The sequence below is a fragment of the Phascolarctos cinereus genome, unplaced genomic scaffold (genome assembly GCF_003287225.1).
Source record: "Phascolarctos cinereus isolate Bilbo 61053 unplaced genomic scaffold, phaCin_HiC Scaffold_726;HRSCAF=1367, whole genome shotgun sequence".
Lineage (NCBI taxonomy): Eukaryota > Metazoa > Chordata > Mammalia > Diprotodontia > Phascolarctidae > Phascolarctos > Phascolarctos cinereus.
The window spans coordinates 56,610,755-56,629,970 of record NW_027556098.1 but is presented as its reverse complement, the minus strand read 5'-3'; the positions used below and the strand labels follow the sequence as shown (position 1 = coordinate 56,629,970).

Genomic DNA, 19,216 nt, shown 5'->3' with positions numbered 1-19,216 from the left:
GCTATTGTTTATCTACAAGCTAAGACCATGAAACCAACAGGTAAAATATATTTATAAACCAAGGAAATCAAGTCTGGCTAATAAAATGAGTTTTAAAAAATGATTTAACAAGTTGTTAAACATTTGAGTTTTAAGTAGGCTCATTAAGCTGTGGTATCATAATTCTGTGCTGTCATATATAGGAAAATAATATATGAAGAATTCAGAATATTTTATCCACAGTTGAATGTTCTTAAATTTTTAAAAATCATATTACTTTAAAATAATTTTTGTATAGACTAGAGATGAACTTGAATGTTATGATAATTTAAAATCTCTGAAAGTTAAGTATTTGTTAAGGAATATAAGCATTTTATACCATAATGTTAATTTTTCTCAAAATAGCTTTAAGTTTTCTTAAAGTTTTAAGTGCTGTTCATGGATAATCAAAGTTTATATCCATCTTAGTATTCAACTTACATTTTTCTTAAAGAATTTAAGTATCTTCTGTCTCTAGCTATCCATACTCAAGCTATGAAAAGTTTAAAAATTGACTTTAAATTATTCTTTTGAATGTCATTATAATAATAATGAGTCTTCTTTCAGAAAGTTTCCCCCCTGAGGAATTTCATGAAAATAATCTGGAGAAAAACTCTAATATTTTTTGTTAATATTTGAGTTGTAAGAAATATATTTGAAAGTGTGATTGTTTCTTATGTAAATGTTTTCCAATCCATATGACGTATTCCTCCATCATATTAAAAAGTTGCATTTCCAGCCTCATATTAGGTATTTTAAACATGTTAGTATTGAATTTTTATTCTCAGAAACCAAGCATTAATTTTCTTACTTTACTTTTTTGCAGCATTTTCAATTAGCTTTGGTTGACTGTAATCCCTGCACTTTGTCCAATGCTGAAAGTAAGTATTTTTAAGCATTATGGTTTCCCCCCACATTAATATCACTTATATTAAAATGCTTGCTCCTGAAATACAGCTATCATTAGGAGAAATAGGTATTTTATGTGGCTTTTTCCTTCCAGAATTATTGAATCTAACCTTGTCTCGGTTGCCATGGCTACCTAGCTTGCACAAATGGAACATGTGAAACCAGTTTCTGTGAAGAGTCTGTGTTTAAAATAGATGTGCCACTGAAGTGGGTTGTTGAATTAAAATTATTCCCACTAGTAGAGGAGAGTGATTTTATGTGGATTGGGAGATACATATTTTATGGAATATATATTTTTAATTTTCATCCTTCATCACTATTTTAGAAAACATATATTTATATACAAAGATGCTAATCTTATGTGATACCTGATTCTTAACCATGGTAAGTATTTATAATATATGTTGTTACAAAGGATATTTTCTTACAGTTTTGCAGAATTTTGTTTACAAATTTATGTTATACTTTTTTTTTCATTAATCTGTTGAGTTAGACTGTCATTATCAAGTATTATTGTTTCTTTTCAAATAGCTTTATCTAGATTTTTCCCCTCAAAGATAAATTGATTCTCATGGATGTTGTTGTTAGTATATGGAATATTTTGCTTGTATATTACATTTCCTTCAAAATTACTTAGTGATTTTGGAATAACATAGTCACTGACTACAAACTAGAATTTTAAAATATTTTGTATGTAAAAGAAATGAATTTGTAATATTATGGCAAAAAATTAGCCACTCTTTACTGAAAATACTGAATTTTTTTTGTAGACGTAACATAATGTGAATCCTCCAATGAGAAATAATGTATATTTTCATGTAAATTTTCAAATATTAAGGTTGAATAAGATGTAGCCTGTATTCATAAGCAGATATCAGGAGCTTATGTATGTATGTTTTGATAAACTAGAAAAAGTAACTCCCCGTCCCCCCAACTGCATTGTAAACCTGTTGTAATGACTCATATTTTGTGGATTCAAATGTGTTTGGGGAAAAATTGTCAACTAAGACACAATTTAAAATAAAAGCCTAATATAATACTTGCCAACTTGAAATGCTTATATCATGGGTCATTTTGTATTTTGGTGCAATCATTGTAAAATTTATCTATTACATTTTTATAAGGTCAGACTGTTAGTATTCAATACTATTTAGTGTCTTTAGAATAAAAAAAATAGAAAAAATTATTTCTAGGTTTTTGTAGATTACATTTAATTGGATATTATGGAAATTTAAATTAAATTTGAATGTGATAAAGGAAAAAAGCAGTGCATTTCCTGTACTTTGTGATATGTCAAGGACAGTTAAACCAAATTTCCTAAAAACATTTTTAAAAATAGCTGTAATAGTAGATTTATTAGAGTAAGCAAATTACTAAATTTAGATGATTTGAGCATTCAAAATGTTTCAGTTTCAGTTACCTTAAAGATAAGTGTTTGTCTGTGGAAATGAAAACTTTTGAGGAAGATTTGTAAACTATAAAGTTATATTTAATTATAAACTTTTTATTCTGAAGGCATACTATTTTACCTAAATCTGCATATTTGCCCTTTTCAAAAGAACATGTCTGTTACTTTCAAATGATTGTTACTAAGGTAGTATGTATATTTATGCCAAATATTACTATAATCTTTAGCATCATTGCTAGTTAAGTAACGGGAAGATTGGAGAGCCGTAAAAGTAAAGCCACCCCAGTCTTGATTTAGTGTTCACCATGAATCTTCCATCCCTTCATATTTCCAGTATATGTTGCTATTAAGGAAATAAACTAGTAAAGTCAATTAACTGGTAGCTATCCAGTTTCTTTAAGTAACTTTTTCTCAGGCTTTTCTACAGAAAAATTGGAAAACACGTTTCTTAGATTAATTACTGTTGTTTTACTTCAAAAAAAGTGGTCATGATTTGATTTTCATTCCTGTTTTACTTATACTCTTTTCATACCTTTCCAAAATGGAAAAGATGAGTAGACTAATGGATTTTTATGTCCCTTCTTACTCTAAATTTATGTCCGAAGATGATCAATAGTACGACTATGTGCCACTTTGAGGAAACATTATATAAAAAAACCTGTATCTATGAAAACATACACATTTGAAGTGGTAATTTAGATTTAGAGAATTTTTTTTTCTTTCACAGGGTTTTGCCACAGTTTATAAACATTCAGTTTCTGTAGCACATTTAAAAAATTTGATATACAAAAATTTGGCTCATGTATATCTGTTTCAGAACATCAGTTGCCTAATGTGAAACATACTTCTTTACAGGCAGCTTGTAACTTTTAAACAAGCTTTATTCCAAAAGTCTGTTTACAAATCATATTTTTGGAACCCAGCATGCATTTTTCTTTTCATTAAAGCATTACATGGTTAAACTCCAAAGCTAGCAGACCAAAGCCTATTTAATTGATAATATTATTTACACATCATGTTAATAATTTTATTTTATTTGTAAATATAAATACACTTTATCCTTTTAAATAAATTCATCTTGTTGAATTTACCAGCTCCTGTGATATTTGTGGCATGGGTTGATTAGACATTCCTTCACATCATCATCTCCCACCCCATGCTAGCCATAGCCTTATTTTTCCAATTCCTTGAGATATCTTTTCCCAACTTGGGCTGACTTTCATATATAATTTGATGAAAACGAATATCTTTGAGTTCAAGCTTGTTATATATCTGTTATGCTGTCATGTTATAATTTTGAATTAGTATGCTGTAATAAAAAAGGAACCAAACTGAAACAGGAGATATCATCTTGGCTTGAATTCTAGCTATTAAATCTACTTCCTGTATAGCCTTGGAAATATTAAACTGTATAGTTTTCAGTTTATTTATAAAATCAGGTTGTCAGATCAACAATTTCCAAATTCCCTTCCAGCTCTAGATCAAGATTTCTCCAGTCCTATCACTTTGTTTTCTTGTTTCTGTGCATTCTCTTCCTTAGTTATCACTTTCACCTTTATAGCTTCAACTATCACGTCAGTTCAGATGATTATCAAATATATTTATATGTGTCTCTTCTTAGTTCTGATTCCATATCTTTAATTGTTTGTCCACATAGATGTCCTAATGGTGCTTCAAATGAAGCATATTCAAAATTAGACTCAGTCATATTCGCCTCTAAACTGGCCCATCCTTTCAACTACACATTCTTTTTGTTGTTGTTGTTGTTGTTGTTGTTGTTGATCATGCTCTCAGTCACCCAGCCTTGAGAGTTTCATGTCATCTTTGGCTGTTTCCTTTCCCTTATTCTCAACATCCATAATCAGTTGTCACATCTGGCAGTTCTATATTGATACATATATCCTTGAAAATGAATACTTTTTGTGAAATGACTAAATCTTAACCAACCTCCTAAGTTTAAAATGATGGTTTCATTTTTTTTTAAGCTGGTTAAGTTTGTCAGTGATCCAATTGATAACTACTTTTTTCTGTTTTTTTTTCTGCAGTCCTAGTGTATTGCAAGCATTTTCTTTTCTTTTCTTTTCTTTTCTTTTCTTTTCTTTTCTTTTTTCTTTCTTTTTCTTTCTTTCCTTTCCTTTCTTTCCTTTCCTTCCTTTCCTTTCCTTTCCTTTCCTTTCCTTTCCTTTCCTTTCCTTTCTTTCTTTCTTTCTTTTCTTTCTTTCTTTCTTTCTTTCTTTCCTTTCTTTTCTTTTCTTTTCTTTTCTTTTCTTTTCTTTCCTTCACCGAAGGGGAAATCCCAAATAGATTTGCTTAAAGCATCAGTTTTGTTTGTAACATGGAATGATATTTTCAAGGTCTACTCTTTAGGAGATTAGAATGTTTGACAGATAGCTACTTTGATGAGTGGGTAATCCATTAAATACAATATACAACAATTCCATTAAATATAATATTTTTCATTGCTTTTCCTTCTTGCTTCACTCATGTATTTTTCTTAGCTTCCCTAACGTAGGCTTGAAAGTTCTATATCTTAAGTGAAAAAGCACTAAAAAAAAGCAGTTGAGAAAAGGTGGAAAAGGGTTTTACAAAAGAAACTAAAGGTGTGACTGTTCCCTCATCCCAAGACTTGATAGTCATATTGATGAAAAGAAATAGATATTCATAAAATAAAGCTTCTCAATACTTATACTATAATATCAGGAAATTTCTTTTTGTACACAATATAATTTACACTGTCAGTTTTTGAAGATTGTTTTAGTCCTAATGATCTTACATTTAGAAATTTATGAAATTGAAATAGTTTGTCCCCTGCTCCCCAATTTTATATATGGATATTATACTACTCTATATTCTAAAGGCATCTCAAAATTTTACTTGCATATTGTATGTATTAGTAAATTGGGTGTTTCTAACTGATTGCACTTTCCCACAGAAACTATAATACAAGTTGGTTAAAATTTTCAGGGTTAGAAACCATGTAAGGTGTAGTACTAATAGTATTATAGAACTAACTATCCTTTGTGGCTTTTAATTTGCATTAATGAGTTCAGAGTTCTGACTTGAATTCAAGGAACATCTCTTTCAGTGAAATTCAGATACTTCTCCTTTTCGGTCCTTCACCCTGTCTAAATCTCTTTGAGACTCTTTGCAAGTTAGAAGCTATGGACATGGAGGTATGAGTTGTGAAGGCCCCAAGGCTCTGGCCTGAGGGACAGATTGTTCTTTTAATGTTCCAGTGAAAAGTGGCTAGGAGTACAGGGAAAATAATTACTAAGGAGAAGGGAATTGAGGGGCTATGGAATTGTTCTTTTGGTTTTTTTTCTATCACACTTTTTCTTGTCTTAGAGGGAGTAATGTTAATCGGTGAGGAAGGAATGTTAGTAAAATGTCTGATGGCAGTAGAAATGAGTTTTCTCTGATTTCTATTCCAGTTCTGAGTCTTTTGCCTAAGGTAGAATAAGAAGCATAACTTGATAGGGTTCCAAAAAGGGAATATGATACTGTTACGGTAGGTTTCCCCTTCTCCACTATTCCCTTTCTCTTTTATCCTATTTTGACAGATCCTTACAATCCATGTGTAGTGTGGAAAGCGAGATTTGGAATTTTGGAGTAAGGAATTAAAGAAGAAATTAGGCGACAGGCAGTTTCTAACATACAGGAAATGAAGTGAAGATGGGAATTAGTAAGCGAGGGAAGGGAATTTTCTGACTATCCTTATGGGTCCGGTGTATCCCACACTAAGTATATCAGGGATTTCAGAAGTTGGGTTTGTCTCTTCATAGTTGATTTTTTTATTCTGGCATATCAGTTCATGGGTTTTCCTAAGATATTTCAGTAATTTTGCCACTCCCCCAAATAATTTCATTTTGACTCTGGAATTTATTCTGAGATTAAATTGGTTTTGCTGTTGTTTTGTTTACAAGAAATTTACATTAATCAAAAGTCTTCACAGAGGATATTGTAATGGCAACAGAGGGTTGCAGTTTTTTTGTTTGTCTGATTTTTGGTTTGTTTATTCATTTTTTAGTTGGAAGGAGAAGTAATACAAAGCTTATCTAGGACAACTCTCCTGTTCTTCCTCTAAATTTTATAGATGATGGTCCAGAAGACTGGTAGTTAACAAAGCTGAGATGGCATGTGTGTCTCTCTCTCCTCTCTCCTCTCTCCCCTCTCCCCAGTCTTGGAACTCCCCTTGTATTCTGTCTACTGCATTGGTTTGCCTACTGAAAGAATGGTCAAATTCAAATGATAATTGCAGTAATTGACATTTATGTAGCCTAAGGTATTCAGAATGCTTTACATTATTTCATTTGGTCTTTATAACAACCTTGTAATTAATGTGATATTATTTCCAGTTTATAGATGAAGGAAATGATGTGTATAGAGTTTAAATGACCATGCTTGATCAAGCAGCTAGTGACTGTCAGGGGGAGATGGGAAGCCAGGAGTCTTTTGGCTCCAAGTCCAATAATCATTCCACATTACTATGATGCATATATTTAATATTTAGGAAAAAGTAACATGATTTTGTAACTGATTATTTGCAAGGGGGAATAATGTATCAAAAGATTCTTAAGAACATCATGTTAAGAGCTAGCTGGCTGTCAGCTATATGACTCTTAGTAAATCACTTCTTTGGGCCTCAGGTTTCTCATGTAAAATGAGAGGGTTGTTTCACATTCTTTGATTTCTCTGACATCGTAGGCCATTGTTGGAAGGGAGATTGGGCACCGTGGAGTCTTGGGAGAGAAGACAAAAAAAATCCTTATTTGACTGACAGTGTATTTGTTTATTTTTCTCCTGAGGAAGAATCATGTTTTATACTCTTATTTTACATATTGCAATTTAGATTGTTTAGCATTTTCTGCTGCACATTTCTGTTTGATTGTTAAAATTAGTTCCTCTATGTCATCATACCCGAAAGAAAACTCATTTTTTCTGTTAAACCTTTCTGTTTCCCTCCATACTTTCATGATTTTGTTAAGAGATGCGACCTTCCTTGTTGATGCCACCAACCTTGTTGGTTTGTAGTCTTATAACCATCGTTGACTTGATGTCTGCCTGAATTCCCCATATCCAGCTGGGTGCCAGGATTTTAAAATTCAACTTCAGTAGTCTGTCATCCGTCCCCTTTTCACTCAGATGGCTAGTTCATACTTATGTTATTTTTTGCCTCAACTTCTGTAACAACCTCCTCATTTCTCCCTGTTTCCAATCTCCACATAATTTCTTTCCCATAATTGCCACAATAATCTTAATCACTTGTTTGAAAGCATCACTTCTCAAATCAAAAAACTTCAATGGAGTCTTATTACTTCTAGGATAAAATGCTAATTCCTAAGACGGTCATATAAAGCCTCAGTTCTTAGTGTTTTCTTTGTGTGATATAATAGATAAGAGAGTAGTAAGAGAGCTGGCCTTGGAACTAGGAATGCCTGGGTTCATTTGCTGCTTCTGATCTCCACTCTATGGATTTGGGCAAGTCCTTTAAATTCTTTAAACCCTTTGGCACCTCTTGAAAGACATTCTTAACCTGGGGTCCATGAACTTCCTTTTTTTAAAAGGTTATGCTTTAATAGCTATATTTCAGTGTAATTTATTGCCTTCGTAATACAGTATTAATTTAAAAACATTCTGAGTCCATGTCACAAAAAAGGATAAGAACCCCTATTCTAAAAGTCTTTAAGTTGAAGATAAAGTGCCACCCTGCATTAGTAGAGGAAGTTCCTGACTGGGAAGTAGCTATACCAATGAAATCATAGGACTTATCTCTGATCCTTCAGTATCTGAATGTTTTATATCTCCACTCACCTCACCCCCATTCCCCAAACTTCTTCAATAAAGTGTAAATTTTAAAATTTTTATTTATTTAAAATTGTTGAAAATACAACAGATGTGCTGTAGCTGTTTTCCTGTGTGTTCATTTTCTAGTCTTAGGGATGGGAAAAGGGAGGATGGCATAAGATTTTATGGCATTCAAATGAAATCTGGTATAAAATGAAGGGAGAAATGACATCTCTTGATCATTTCATTGCTTGACTTTCTATTTTGCTAAATAGTAACATCTCAATTTTTAAAACTTTATCAAGATGTAAATATTTGACATGTTGACATTATTTGTCTTCATTTTTCTCTGAAAGAGTGAAAAAACATTCTCTGTAAAGTATTTTGTCTTCTGTTTAATCTGAGATCATAGAACCATGAACATGTGAATCTTACATTCATATTAGTCTGTTAAAATAATTTTGACCTCTTGTTTTCTGAGAATCCTGTTTCTTCATCTAGCTTTATATGTTATTTCATTAATTCATATAGTGCATTTAAAATAAAACTAATTTTTCATCTGTAGTTTATTTAAAATTTAACTCATGTTAACTTCATTACTTTTTTCTTTCCTTTTTTTGCGTTAATCTTATGGATTGAAATTCTTATTAACTGTTCTGGTTTTTGTAATTGATTTTTACTCTCCCTGATCCTTTGCAGTTCAATTTCACATTGCCCACTTGTATGAAACTCAGGTAAGTGTGTTTAGCTTCTACTTTAAAAAAAAAAATCCCACTATTTTATTATTAATTTTCTTACGATTAATTTTGTTTTGTTTTTGTGAAGCCAGATATTTGCAGGCATCTTAAAAGACCATGGTATATATATTAAAATAGTATTATTATTATTTTTTTTTTGCTGAGAAATTTAAACAGTAGATTATAAGAAATAGCATGCAAATTTGAGAGGGGTAGGTTTTTTGTTTTAAGTATTAGATACTATAGTTCTGTAACCTGTTTTAAGATTTCTGAATATTTAGGTCTTTATGTTTTCATGCAAGAAACATAAAATCTGAGTTGGTTATTTGCAATTATTGTCAGTGTTTTTTCTTAGGCTAATATTTAGTGAAATATGTCATCCTTTTTTCAAAATCTTTTTGGATTTCTATAAAGCAGATTTGCTTCCTCTTCCCACATGTTACCTAGAAAAGCTACATATTCTCATGTCATAGATTTATCCCACTAGTAAAAATAACAATTATTTTGACATCAGAAATAAATTGTTTGACTTCTGGGTACCTCGTGATTAGGAGGCAGGCAGAGAGGGTTTGAGGGTAAGATTTTATCTTATATATCCTGCTTTATTTTAGGTTAGCTAATCCTTTTCACTAGTTGTTATTTCCTTAAAATGTTCCTTTATAACAAAGGAAAATTTTTTCTATATAATTTACCGTTAAAAATTAATTTCTCTTTCTTTGAAACATGCTAATTTGTGGGGTAGGAATTATTGATCCAGAAATATAAATTAGGTCTAGTCAGGGAAGATGTATTAAATGTTTGCTTTGTGCCAAGCACCGTGCTAAGTGCAGAGGATTCAAAGAAAATTGAATAAAATAGTCCCTGATCCTTAGGAGCTTTCAGTCTAATGGTGAGACAACATGCAAACAATTGTATACAAACAGTATCTATACAGAACAAGTTGGAGATCATTCGTAGGCAAGACACAAAAATTAAGGAGGACTGGGAAAAGGCTTCTTGTGCAAAGTGAAATTTTTGCTTAGACTTGAAGAAAACCAAGAATCAGGGTGAGGAGGGGAAAAAATTCCAGGCATTGGAGGCAGAGAAAATGTGTAGTCAAGAAAAAGAGTGGAGTGTCTTAACCTGAGAATTAAGGAGATCATCTTCATTGAATCTTAGAGTACATGGATGGAAGTAAGGGAGTAAGAAATAAGAAAGCTGGAAAGGTAGGCAAGGATCAGGTCTTTGAAAGCCAAACAGGATTTTGTTTATTCCTGCAGGTAATAGGGTGGGAACAACTTGAGTTTATTGCAGTGGGTTTGGAGGGTGTGGGAGGGAGTGTTGTCTGGTCACATGATTAGACTAGCCCTTTAGGAGTAAGAATGAAGCTAGCATATAACGAAGAAATTGTTATGGGTTATCCAGGAGTTGTCATGGAAAGTTTTTATTTTGGAATTTCTTGGTTCATGTGTCACCCAGTACTTAGAACCAAGCAGCTTTGACTACTTACCAAAAAACTTTTTGGCCTTTTGAGAATAATATATACTAAAGTAATCTTGAATCTAGGAAATAATCCTTGTGTGCCTAAATTGAAACCATTTAGAGCATGTTATTAAACTGTGTTCATCGATGAGTCTTAATCCATGAAAGGGAGGATATTTTCTGTTGGTTGTATATTTTATTTATTTCAAGGCTCTCTTAATATTTTCCATTTTGCCTTATCTGAAAGTAGTTCAGTTGTATTTGTTTATTAATTTGTGCAAGTGCCTTACCTTGTGGTTTAACAATATAATGACATAGAAACTCAAGAGATCATACTTTTAAATTAGACTGTAGGATGGAATGAAAAGTTGTAGCAGAATTTGGGCATATAACTAAATTCTCTTTTGTCCTTAGACATTCCAGGAAAAACTATTTTATATATAGTTTTAGGACCTTGGAGACTTATCTGAAACTGCTGCTTGTTTAACATTTCACAACAGATCTATCGCATACTTAGAAATCAGCCTTTTATTTTGATAGCTTAGTCCATTGTTCTTGTATTAGTAGTCTTTGTGATAGGTGTTAGTTGAAAAACAATGGTAAAATCTTCAAGTTAAATGTAATAATTATTCATTCTCAATCTTGCATGCAAAATAAATTTATATCAGGTGAGCTTCTGATAAGTCAGGGAGCAATATAGACACATATTGCCTCATTTTCTTAGTTACTTTTATTATAATTTAAAAGATTATACAGAAAAGAATTTTTGGTGAGTAGTCTGCATTTATTTCTCTTATAGAATATCTGCAAGAAGTTGGATTGACATTGCGTTCACATAACTTCATGCCCTCAATTAAAAGACTCAGACTAAAGTTTGCCACATACTTAATTTACATTTCATGTGCAATCTCACTGGCTTTATGAAATTTAAGTGTTTAAGTAACTATTGACTATGTTTTCTTGGGCCAGATATTTGCCAGAATTCACCGCCCTGTAAGAAACACAGGCAGATACTTTTAAGGTAGATCAAGTTATAGCAAATTTGAAATCTAAACTAAACTTGCCCGGGGTCACACCACTAGTGTTACAAGTGTCAAGTGTCTGAGACTGGATTTGAACTCGGGTCCTCCTGACTGCAAGGTGTGAGCCCTATCCACTGCTCCACCTAGCTGCCCCCTAAACTAAACTTTTTTTTACAATTCTTAATCTATGGAAAGTTTTTTCTGTTTTCTTCAAGTATATTGTCTTAGTGAAAACTAAGACTTTAATTACGGTGTAAGAAAACCTTTGTGCTCTTTGTTTCAAGCCAAATTATGTTGGAGACAATTTATCAGTATGTTAGCCTTCCTCAATAGGAGAGAGATCCAAAAGGGCCAACTTCCTTGATGGTAATTGGAATTTTCTCTCAGCCAAATGCTTATTGTTAATTACACTGCAAAGTGAAAGGAAAGTATATAGTTTAAATTTTAAAGCTTTTAAAAATTTTCCATTTAGAACTATAGCAATGTCTCCTTTATGCCCCCATGTCTTCTTGGACTTTTAGAGGAAATGTCTCCTGAAACTAATTACTCTTCTTTTAATCTGGCCAAAGGTATATAAAAGGGTATCTTTCTTTTTTTCTTTCTCTCTTTTTTTAGTGAGAGCAGTTGGGGTTAAATGACTTGCCCAGGGTCACACAGCTAGGGAGCGTTATGTGTCTGAGGCCAAATTTGAACTCAGGTCCTCCTGACTCCAGGGCTGGTGCTCTATCTACCGTGCCACCTAGCTGCCTCAAGAGATCTCTTTCTTAATTGAATTAAATAAAAACATTTCCACCCTTAGTTTTGTCACAGTAGATAGGATTTATTCACTTATTTTCTTTGTAATTCAATATCTCTCTTCGAAACTGATTTTTATTATGTCTTCTCTTTGAGGAAGATTTTGATTCAAATGAAACCAAGCACATCAGAACAGAAACCTGATGTTATTATATTTTATTATTATTGTTTATTAATTATATTTTATTTATATTATATTATTGTTATTAATATTTTATAACACATTTGATGCTTTAGTTTGCTACATGCTTCCACACTAGTAGCTGATAATACAAACATCTATAATAATTTATTCTGCACTTTAAAAAATAGGCAAAATAGTATAAAACATGAAGAATGGGAATATTTGGAATATAGAATGTTTCAAAATAGGCAGCTAGATGACATAGTAGATAGAGTGCTGGTCTTTGGGTTAGGAACTCTTGAGTTTAATCCTATACCTCCGTAACTTAATAGTTATGTGATTTCAACCATATCACTTAACTCAACTGTAGTTTCTTCATCTGTAAAATGAAATACTATCACCTCCAAGAATCAAATAAGATGTTTGTTAAGCACTTTGCAAAACTTAAAACTATCAATATTGTCATGTTTAAGTAATATTAATTATCTACTAACCATTCTTACCCTGTATTATAAAAATATTTTTCTACTCTTATTTTTATTTTACTTTCTCACAACAGTGTCCTGCCTATAAGTAATTATGTGAATATAGACAAGTCATTCAACTTCTCTCTATTCTCTCTTAGTCTTCGGTAAAAAGAAAGAAAAATACTTATCCTTTTCCTAGAGTTCAGAGGAATGATCTTTGTAAACTATAAAGCTACTCTACAAATATGAACTTCTGTCTCTATCAAAAAAGGAGTATAAATGGTTCTTTTTTCTAGGTATTAATTTTAGTAGTAGGTGTCCATCTTCCAAACAAATACAAATAACAAAGACTATTATGCAAGCAACTTTAAGAATTATCTGTCGCTTTTTAATTACTGCTTTCTCCTCATCCTTTTTCAGAAAACTTCATGAAATTCCTAAACCAGTATTAAATATCCGTCAAAATCTTCTGTTGTCATAGTGTCAAGGAAATCCTGTATTAAAGTTAAAGTTCTGTGTCATTAAAGTTCAACAGTTCATTTGGTTCACCTATCCTAATATTTTTTTTCCTGTTGTGCTGTAAAAAATACATATGTAAAACCTTTGAAATTGGTTTGATCTTTTGAGAGTTTATATATTTTTTTTAATTTTCCCCACTTAATATTCTGTTAGCACTGTTATAACAAATTATATAATCTTGCATGTTTGTAGAAAACTTCCTGAATTTAATTATCTTGGTTGGAATAATATTTTACTATTTGCCAGCACATAAGGAGGAGACAGTGTTATTAACCTTTTTTTTATATTGAAGTTATAGATGTCACCTTTGTAGGTCCTATACAATTATAGGTCCTATATGATTTATAGGTTAAAACATTTACGTCTCATTTCTCTCTAAAAATTTCAGTTCTGATTTCACATTCTGATTTGCATAAATAATATAGTAAAAATTATATACAATTATGTTAAAATTCCTGAGTTCAAATCTGGCCTCAGACACATGATACTTACTAGCTGTATGACTCTGGGCAAGTTACTTAATCCCGATTGCCTTGCCAAAAGAGAGAGAGAGAGGGAGGGAAGGAGGGAGAAAGAGAGAGAGACATAGAGAGACAGAGAGCACACAATAATCACTTTGTTTTGAGAATATTTTGACTGCTTACACTCTATTAAAAATCAGTTTTTATTTGGGACATTTAATATAGCAAAATGACCTTAGTTATAGGACTTATTTGGAAATGTAGTGCTACATTATTAAATGTCCAGCATTACTTACTTCAGTACCTTTTAAGAGACAGCATGGTGGGTAGAGTATTTGATTTGTAGTCAGGAAGACCTGGGTTCTTACCTACCTTTGATACTTACCCTGATCCTGGGTAAGTCTGAGTAACCACTCTAAGCCTCAGTTTCATCATCTGTAATATGGGGCTGTTAAGTACCTGCTACACAAAATTCTTTTGTGGAGCATGTAAGATATTTGCAAAATACACTGCAAACTTTCAGTTGCTATGTTAATTACAACCAATGATACTGAAATGTTTTTCTTGGCTTTCTAAATTAGTATCATATTGAACATAATATAATCTTTTTAATGACTCATTTTCAGCATTTTGTTAACTTACCACTTAATTCAAATCCATTTCCCAGTGAGTCTGGTCTTTCCCCTCTCCATCTGTCTTGTGCAGAACAACTCAATATTCCTTTCCTACCCGCTTGTAATTTAGCTTCATCCTTGAGTACCTTTTATTGTACACTTGCAGGTTATCATAAGTCTTTGCCATCTCAATGGCCTTTTGAAATTGTCATTGTTGAGAATTTGGAGAATCAGCATGTGGTCCTCAGTATTGGCATTTCATCCCTTTTGCTGGCAGATTATAACTAGGAAGCTTGGGTTCAGATTGGAGAGCTGAAAAACTTGTGATCTAGAGGAAAATCTGTCTAGATATAGCCCATTGAACAAGTATTCAAATTCTCTTTTTCTCAGTGATTAATCAACCCTTAGATTGTGGTTCCTCTAATGAAAGTTCAAGGAAGTTCAGCCTGCCTATGGATTTGATGTTGGTTAAGCTGCCAGATCATCTGAAAGCATTTGACACTTCCCCCTTTGGTTCCAGAAGACTGTTCTGCTTATCTTCATATATTATTGGCTTTCTGTCTCCTTTACTGGCAGGACTTCCTTTATTTTCCCTTTAAATATGATTTCTTCTCACCATTCAGAACATGATCTTCTGATAGTTAGCCTGTACTCATTCCTGAAATGGTTTCACTTATTCTCATAGTTTCAGTTATTACATTTGTATAAACAGTTCCTAAGTCTGTTACTTTCTCTGAGGTGCTAGTCCTGCATTTCCAACTTTTTTGATATTTCCACTTGGGTATGCTCTTTTTTTTCCTGGGGGGGGGCTAGGCAATGGGGTTAAGTGACTTGCCCAGGGTCACACAGGTAGTAAGTGTTATGTGTCTGAGGCTGGATTTGAACTTAGGTCCTCCTGAATCCAGGGCCAGTGCTCTATCCACTGGCGCCATCTAGCTGCCCCCACTTGGGTATACTCTCAAGCTGAGTGTGTATCTTTATCTCAAACCATTCCACTTTCCTGACTTGTCTTTTTATGTTTACATGGCAATTTCATTCTTCTTATCTTATTTTTTGCCCTCCCTAAAAACTCAGTTCATCTTTGAGGTCTCTGTTTTGTTTAACATAGTTTGTCAGCCATTAAGTGCTGTCAATTTTTCCTTTTCAATGTCCCTGTCACCTTTCCCATCCTTTTAAAAGTTTATTATTACTTTTACTAAGTATGGGGACAAGATTTTGATTTCATTGATGTAATGAATTCCCAAATGAGGAAACTCAATCAGTGCCATCTCTGCAATTAACAGTCTTAGAGAGTTGCCTAGTGTATAAAGTAATATCTTCCCCAGGGTCACATAGCCAATATGTATGTGTCAGAGGTGAGTCTTGAGCTCAGATGTTTCTGGTTTCAAGGCCAGCTTTCATCTATACTCCAAGCTGTATAATTTAATGTTTTTAAGTACGACTTGATAAATACAGATAATCCAATACATAGATGACTTTAGGAAACATAATTGCAAATAATCATGCATAAAACTGTAAAGTTTCTGTTACTTAGATTTTTTTTTAAGTATGCATGCTGAAATCTCACTGAAATTATATCTGTCATAAGAAAACTGAGGAGATTATTTCTTCCTGAAATGACTTACAGATAATGCAATGCCACTCAAATCCTCATCTCACCAAGAATGAGGGAAGAAGCAAATATAGAGACAGAACATTTCTACCTGGAAACAAAAATACACTGGGATGTGAATTGGTGCTGTAGGACATAGCTGGAACCATTTCCCACTCAGACCTGTTAAGTTTTTTTCACATTCGGTTGGAATAAACCTCAGGTACCAAGGCTGTGGCTTCCCTTCCCAGAATCTGGCTTGGCCTGTATCCCCAGCATCTGTCACATCTTTACTTAAAAGACTGCTGGAACTTCTTTGATCTCTAGGCATTTCCCGTTCCCATATCAGAAACAGCCAGGTTTGTGTAGAAAGAAAAGTGTTCCCTCCCTCATCAACTGACCCAAACTCTAGAATTCATGGCTCACTCAATCAATAATCATTGACTTCATGCCACATGTATAGTGCTAGGAATACAAAGAAAGGTTTAAAAAAAGAAAAGACACTGTCTCAGCGATCTCACAATTCAGTTGAGGAGACATCATGCAAACAACCATTTATGAACAAAATATTTAACAAGATATATTGGAGATAATCTCAGAGTTAAGGAAGGATGACAGTAGACTGGGAAAGCTTTCTTGAAGAAGGTAAGCCTTCAGATGAAACTTAGAGGAAGCCAAAGAAACCTTACCTCACCCTTTCTGGAACCTGACCTGAAAACATCCCACAACTAGGATCTCAAAGCTACCCTACAGTTCCCATTGTGTTACTCAGTTTTGTTGACCCAACTACCCCTCTTAATTCTGATAGCCCAGCCCGTAGTCTCTATACTGCTCCTGGAGCTCAGACCTAATAGTTGGTCCAGCCTAATCCTCCCACCAAACATAGTCCTTCTCTTCCAGAAAAAATTTCCCTGCTTTTTCTGGACTCTTCAAAATTAGGAGATGCCACGCTCACTGTCTCACTCTTCTACACAACTAAACGACGTGGAATATGCGGGCCTATCACTTGTTGTTATTGTTGTTGTTCATTCATGTCCAACTCTTCATGACCCAGTGGACCATACTATCCTTGCGGTTTTCTTGGCAAAGATAATGGGATGGTTTGTTGTTTCCTTCTCCAGTGGATTAAGACAAACAAAGGTTAAGTGACTTAGCCAAGGTCACATGCCTGGTAATTATCTGAGGTCAGATTTGACCTCAGGTTTTACTCTATCCACTGAGCTGCCTAGCTGCCTCCCTACTATTCTATCCCTACAGTGGACTATGACCTCTCCCATATTGCATCTCTAGATCTTTCCTGCTTGATTTGTATACTTCTAATTCTGGAAAAGAAAAATGGTGTAAATCAAAACTGGCAATTCAGTAAACAGCTTAAAGAATATAAAAGACCTGAGAAATTTTTTTTCCCAAAAATATACCAAGTTAAAGTATCAATAGTTGGGATGGAGAATGTGTTAATTTTTTTAAAAATCAGATTGGATAAATTTGATAGTAACCAAATTAAAGCAGAGCTCTTGTGTGTGTATTTGTGTATTTTAACGTAAAGACATGATGCAGCAGTTTAGGATACTTAAGACAGTATCCAAGATCTAAAAACAGTTATGGAAGCAGCAAATAATAACTTCCACAAACTTGAGCAAAGATTAATAGGTAACTAAATACAATTGAAGAAGAGACTTTTTATCATCTTCAAAAATGATCAGGTTTTCCTCGAAGGCACCTAAGGTTATCTTCCAGTTATAACTATGACTTTTTTGCTTGATCACAAGAAACTATCAAGTCCATCACTTTACATTCACCTGGGCATATAAATCCATATGAATCAAAGAAAAATTATTTTCTAAGAGTTGTGAAGAGTTATGAAACTGTGCATACCCTTTGACCCAGCAATAGCACTATTAGGTCTGTTTCCCAAGGTGATCAGGGAAAAAGGAAAAGAACTTATATGTTCCAAAATATTTATGGCAGCTCTCTTTGTGGTGGCAAAGAACTAGAAATCGAGGAGATGCCTATCAGTTGGGGAATGGCTGAACGAGTTGTGGTATATGATTGTGATGGAATACTACTGTACTGTGAGAAATGATTACCAAGTTAATTTTACAAAAACATGGAAAAATTTGCATGAAATAATGGAGTGAAATGAGCAGAACCAAAAGAACATTGTATACAGTAACAGAAATATTGTTTGTGGAATAATTGTGAACAACCATCATTATAATTATAATTTACTAGCATTATAAATACTCAGATCAACTACAAAGGTCCTAAGAAGGAAGACCTGATAAATAGAAGTATTCATAGTATGGTTTTACATATATTAATAAATCTGTGTCAAATGGTAGCCTTCTCTAGAGAGGGGTAGAGAAAGAGGGAGGAAGTAATTCAGAACTTAAGTATAACAAAAAAATAATAAATGAAATTAAAAAAACCTTTGAAACAGAAACAATGACATTTTAAAAGACATACAAATTGAAGTATGCCAATCAGAGTTAAGCAGATGCATGGTTCTTCCTTGCGAATGTGAACATACAAAGAAATATACAAGCAAAGCAAATCTGATTGAAATTAGGAAGAGTTCTAGAGTGGAAAAACACATCCAAATTAACAAAACTGTTATTTGTTAAAATTTACTCTATGCATTAGGAAATCAGGGATGTATAATCTTTCTAATAGATAGAACAGGCTTAACGTTTGGATAAAAATATTTATCATCAGCACAAAAGGGGAAATGATACTAAAAAAATACTATTACTATTACTATAACATTTAATGTGAATAACAACCGCCTCACAAGGAGGCCAGCAGTGAGGAGCATCCTGAAAGACTAAAAATGAGATTAAGCAAAACTCATAAAACAACATGTAATCATATGAATAAATGCAGAAAATTTTTTTTTTAACAAAAGGCAAGAATGATCATTAAAAACACTGGAAAAAAGGTATCTTTTTCCTTAACACACTGAAAAAGTATCTGCCTAAAAGCAAAAACACGTTATATTTAATGTGCAGTCAAAAAAATATTAAAAGCTTTTCTAGTGATAATTGGTACAAAGCAAGAAGCTCATCATCACCTCTTTTATTTGAATCATTCGGATATTTATATTTTTCTTAGGGTTATAGATTTTCAGTCGCATTAGGACAGAAAAAAGAAAAAATATTTTGTTCAATGGTTCAGGTTTTATTGATGGAAATGATACTAAAAAAAGGTATATATTACAATCTTTGCCAGCAAACCCTAAGGATCACTGGATCTTTCCTTTTGAATTGTTGTTGAAAGCCCTCTTTATGTGTTTATATGAGCTTTTAG

General features: G+C 32.9%; 1 protein-coding gene across 5 annotated transcripts in view; it reads left to right on the top strand.

The window, feature by feature from the left end:
• Positions 1–19,216, top strand: part of KDM6A (lysine demethylase 6A) — a 266,362-nt gene that overhangs the window by 164,058 nt on the left and 83,088 nt on the right. For all 5 annotated transcript variants that reach the window (XM_020996047.2, XM_020996046.2, XM_020996045.2 and 2 more), the window contains 2 exons: positions 845–899; positions 8,819–8,853. In XM_020996047.2, coding sequence (XP_020851706.1) covers positions 845–899; positions 8,819–8,853 — 90 coding nt within the window. The remainder of the gene's footprint in view (positions 1–844; positions 900–8,818; positions 8,854–19,216) is intronic.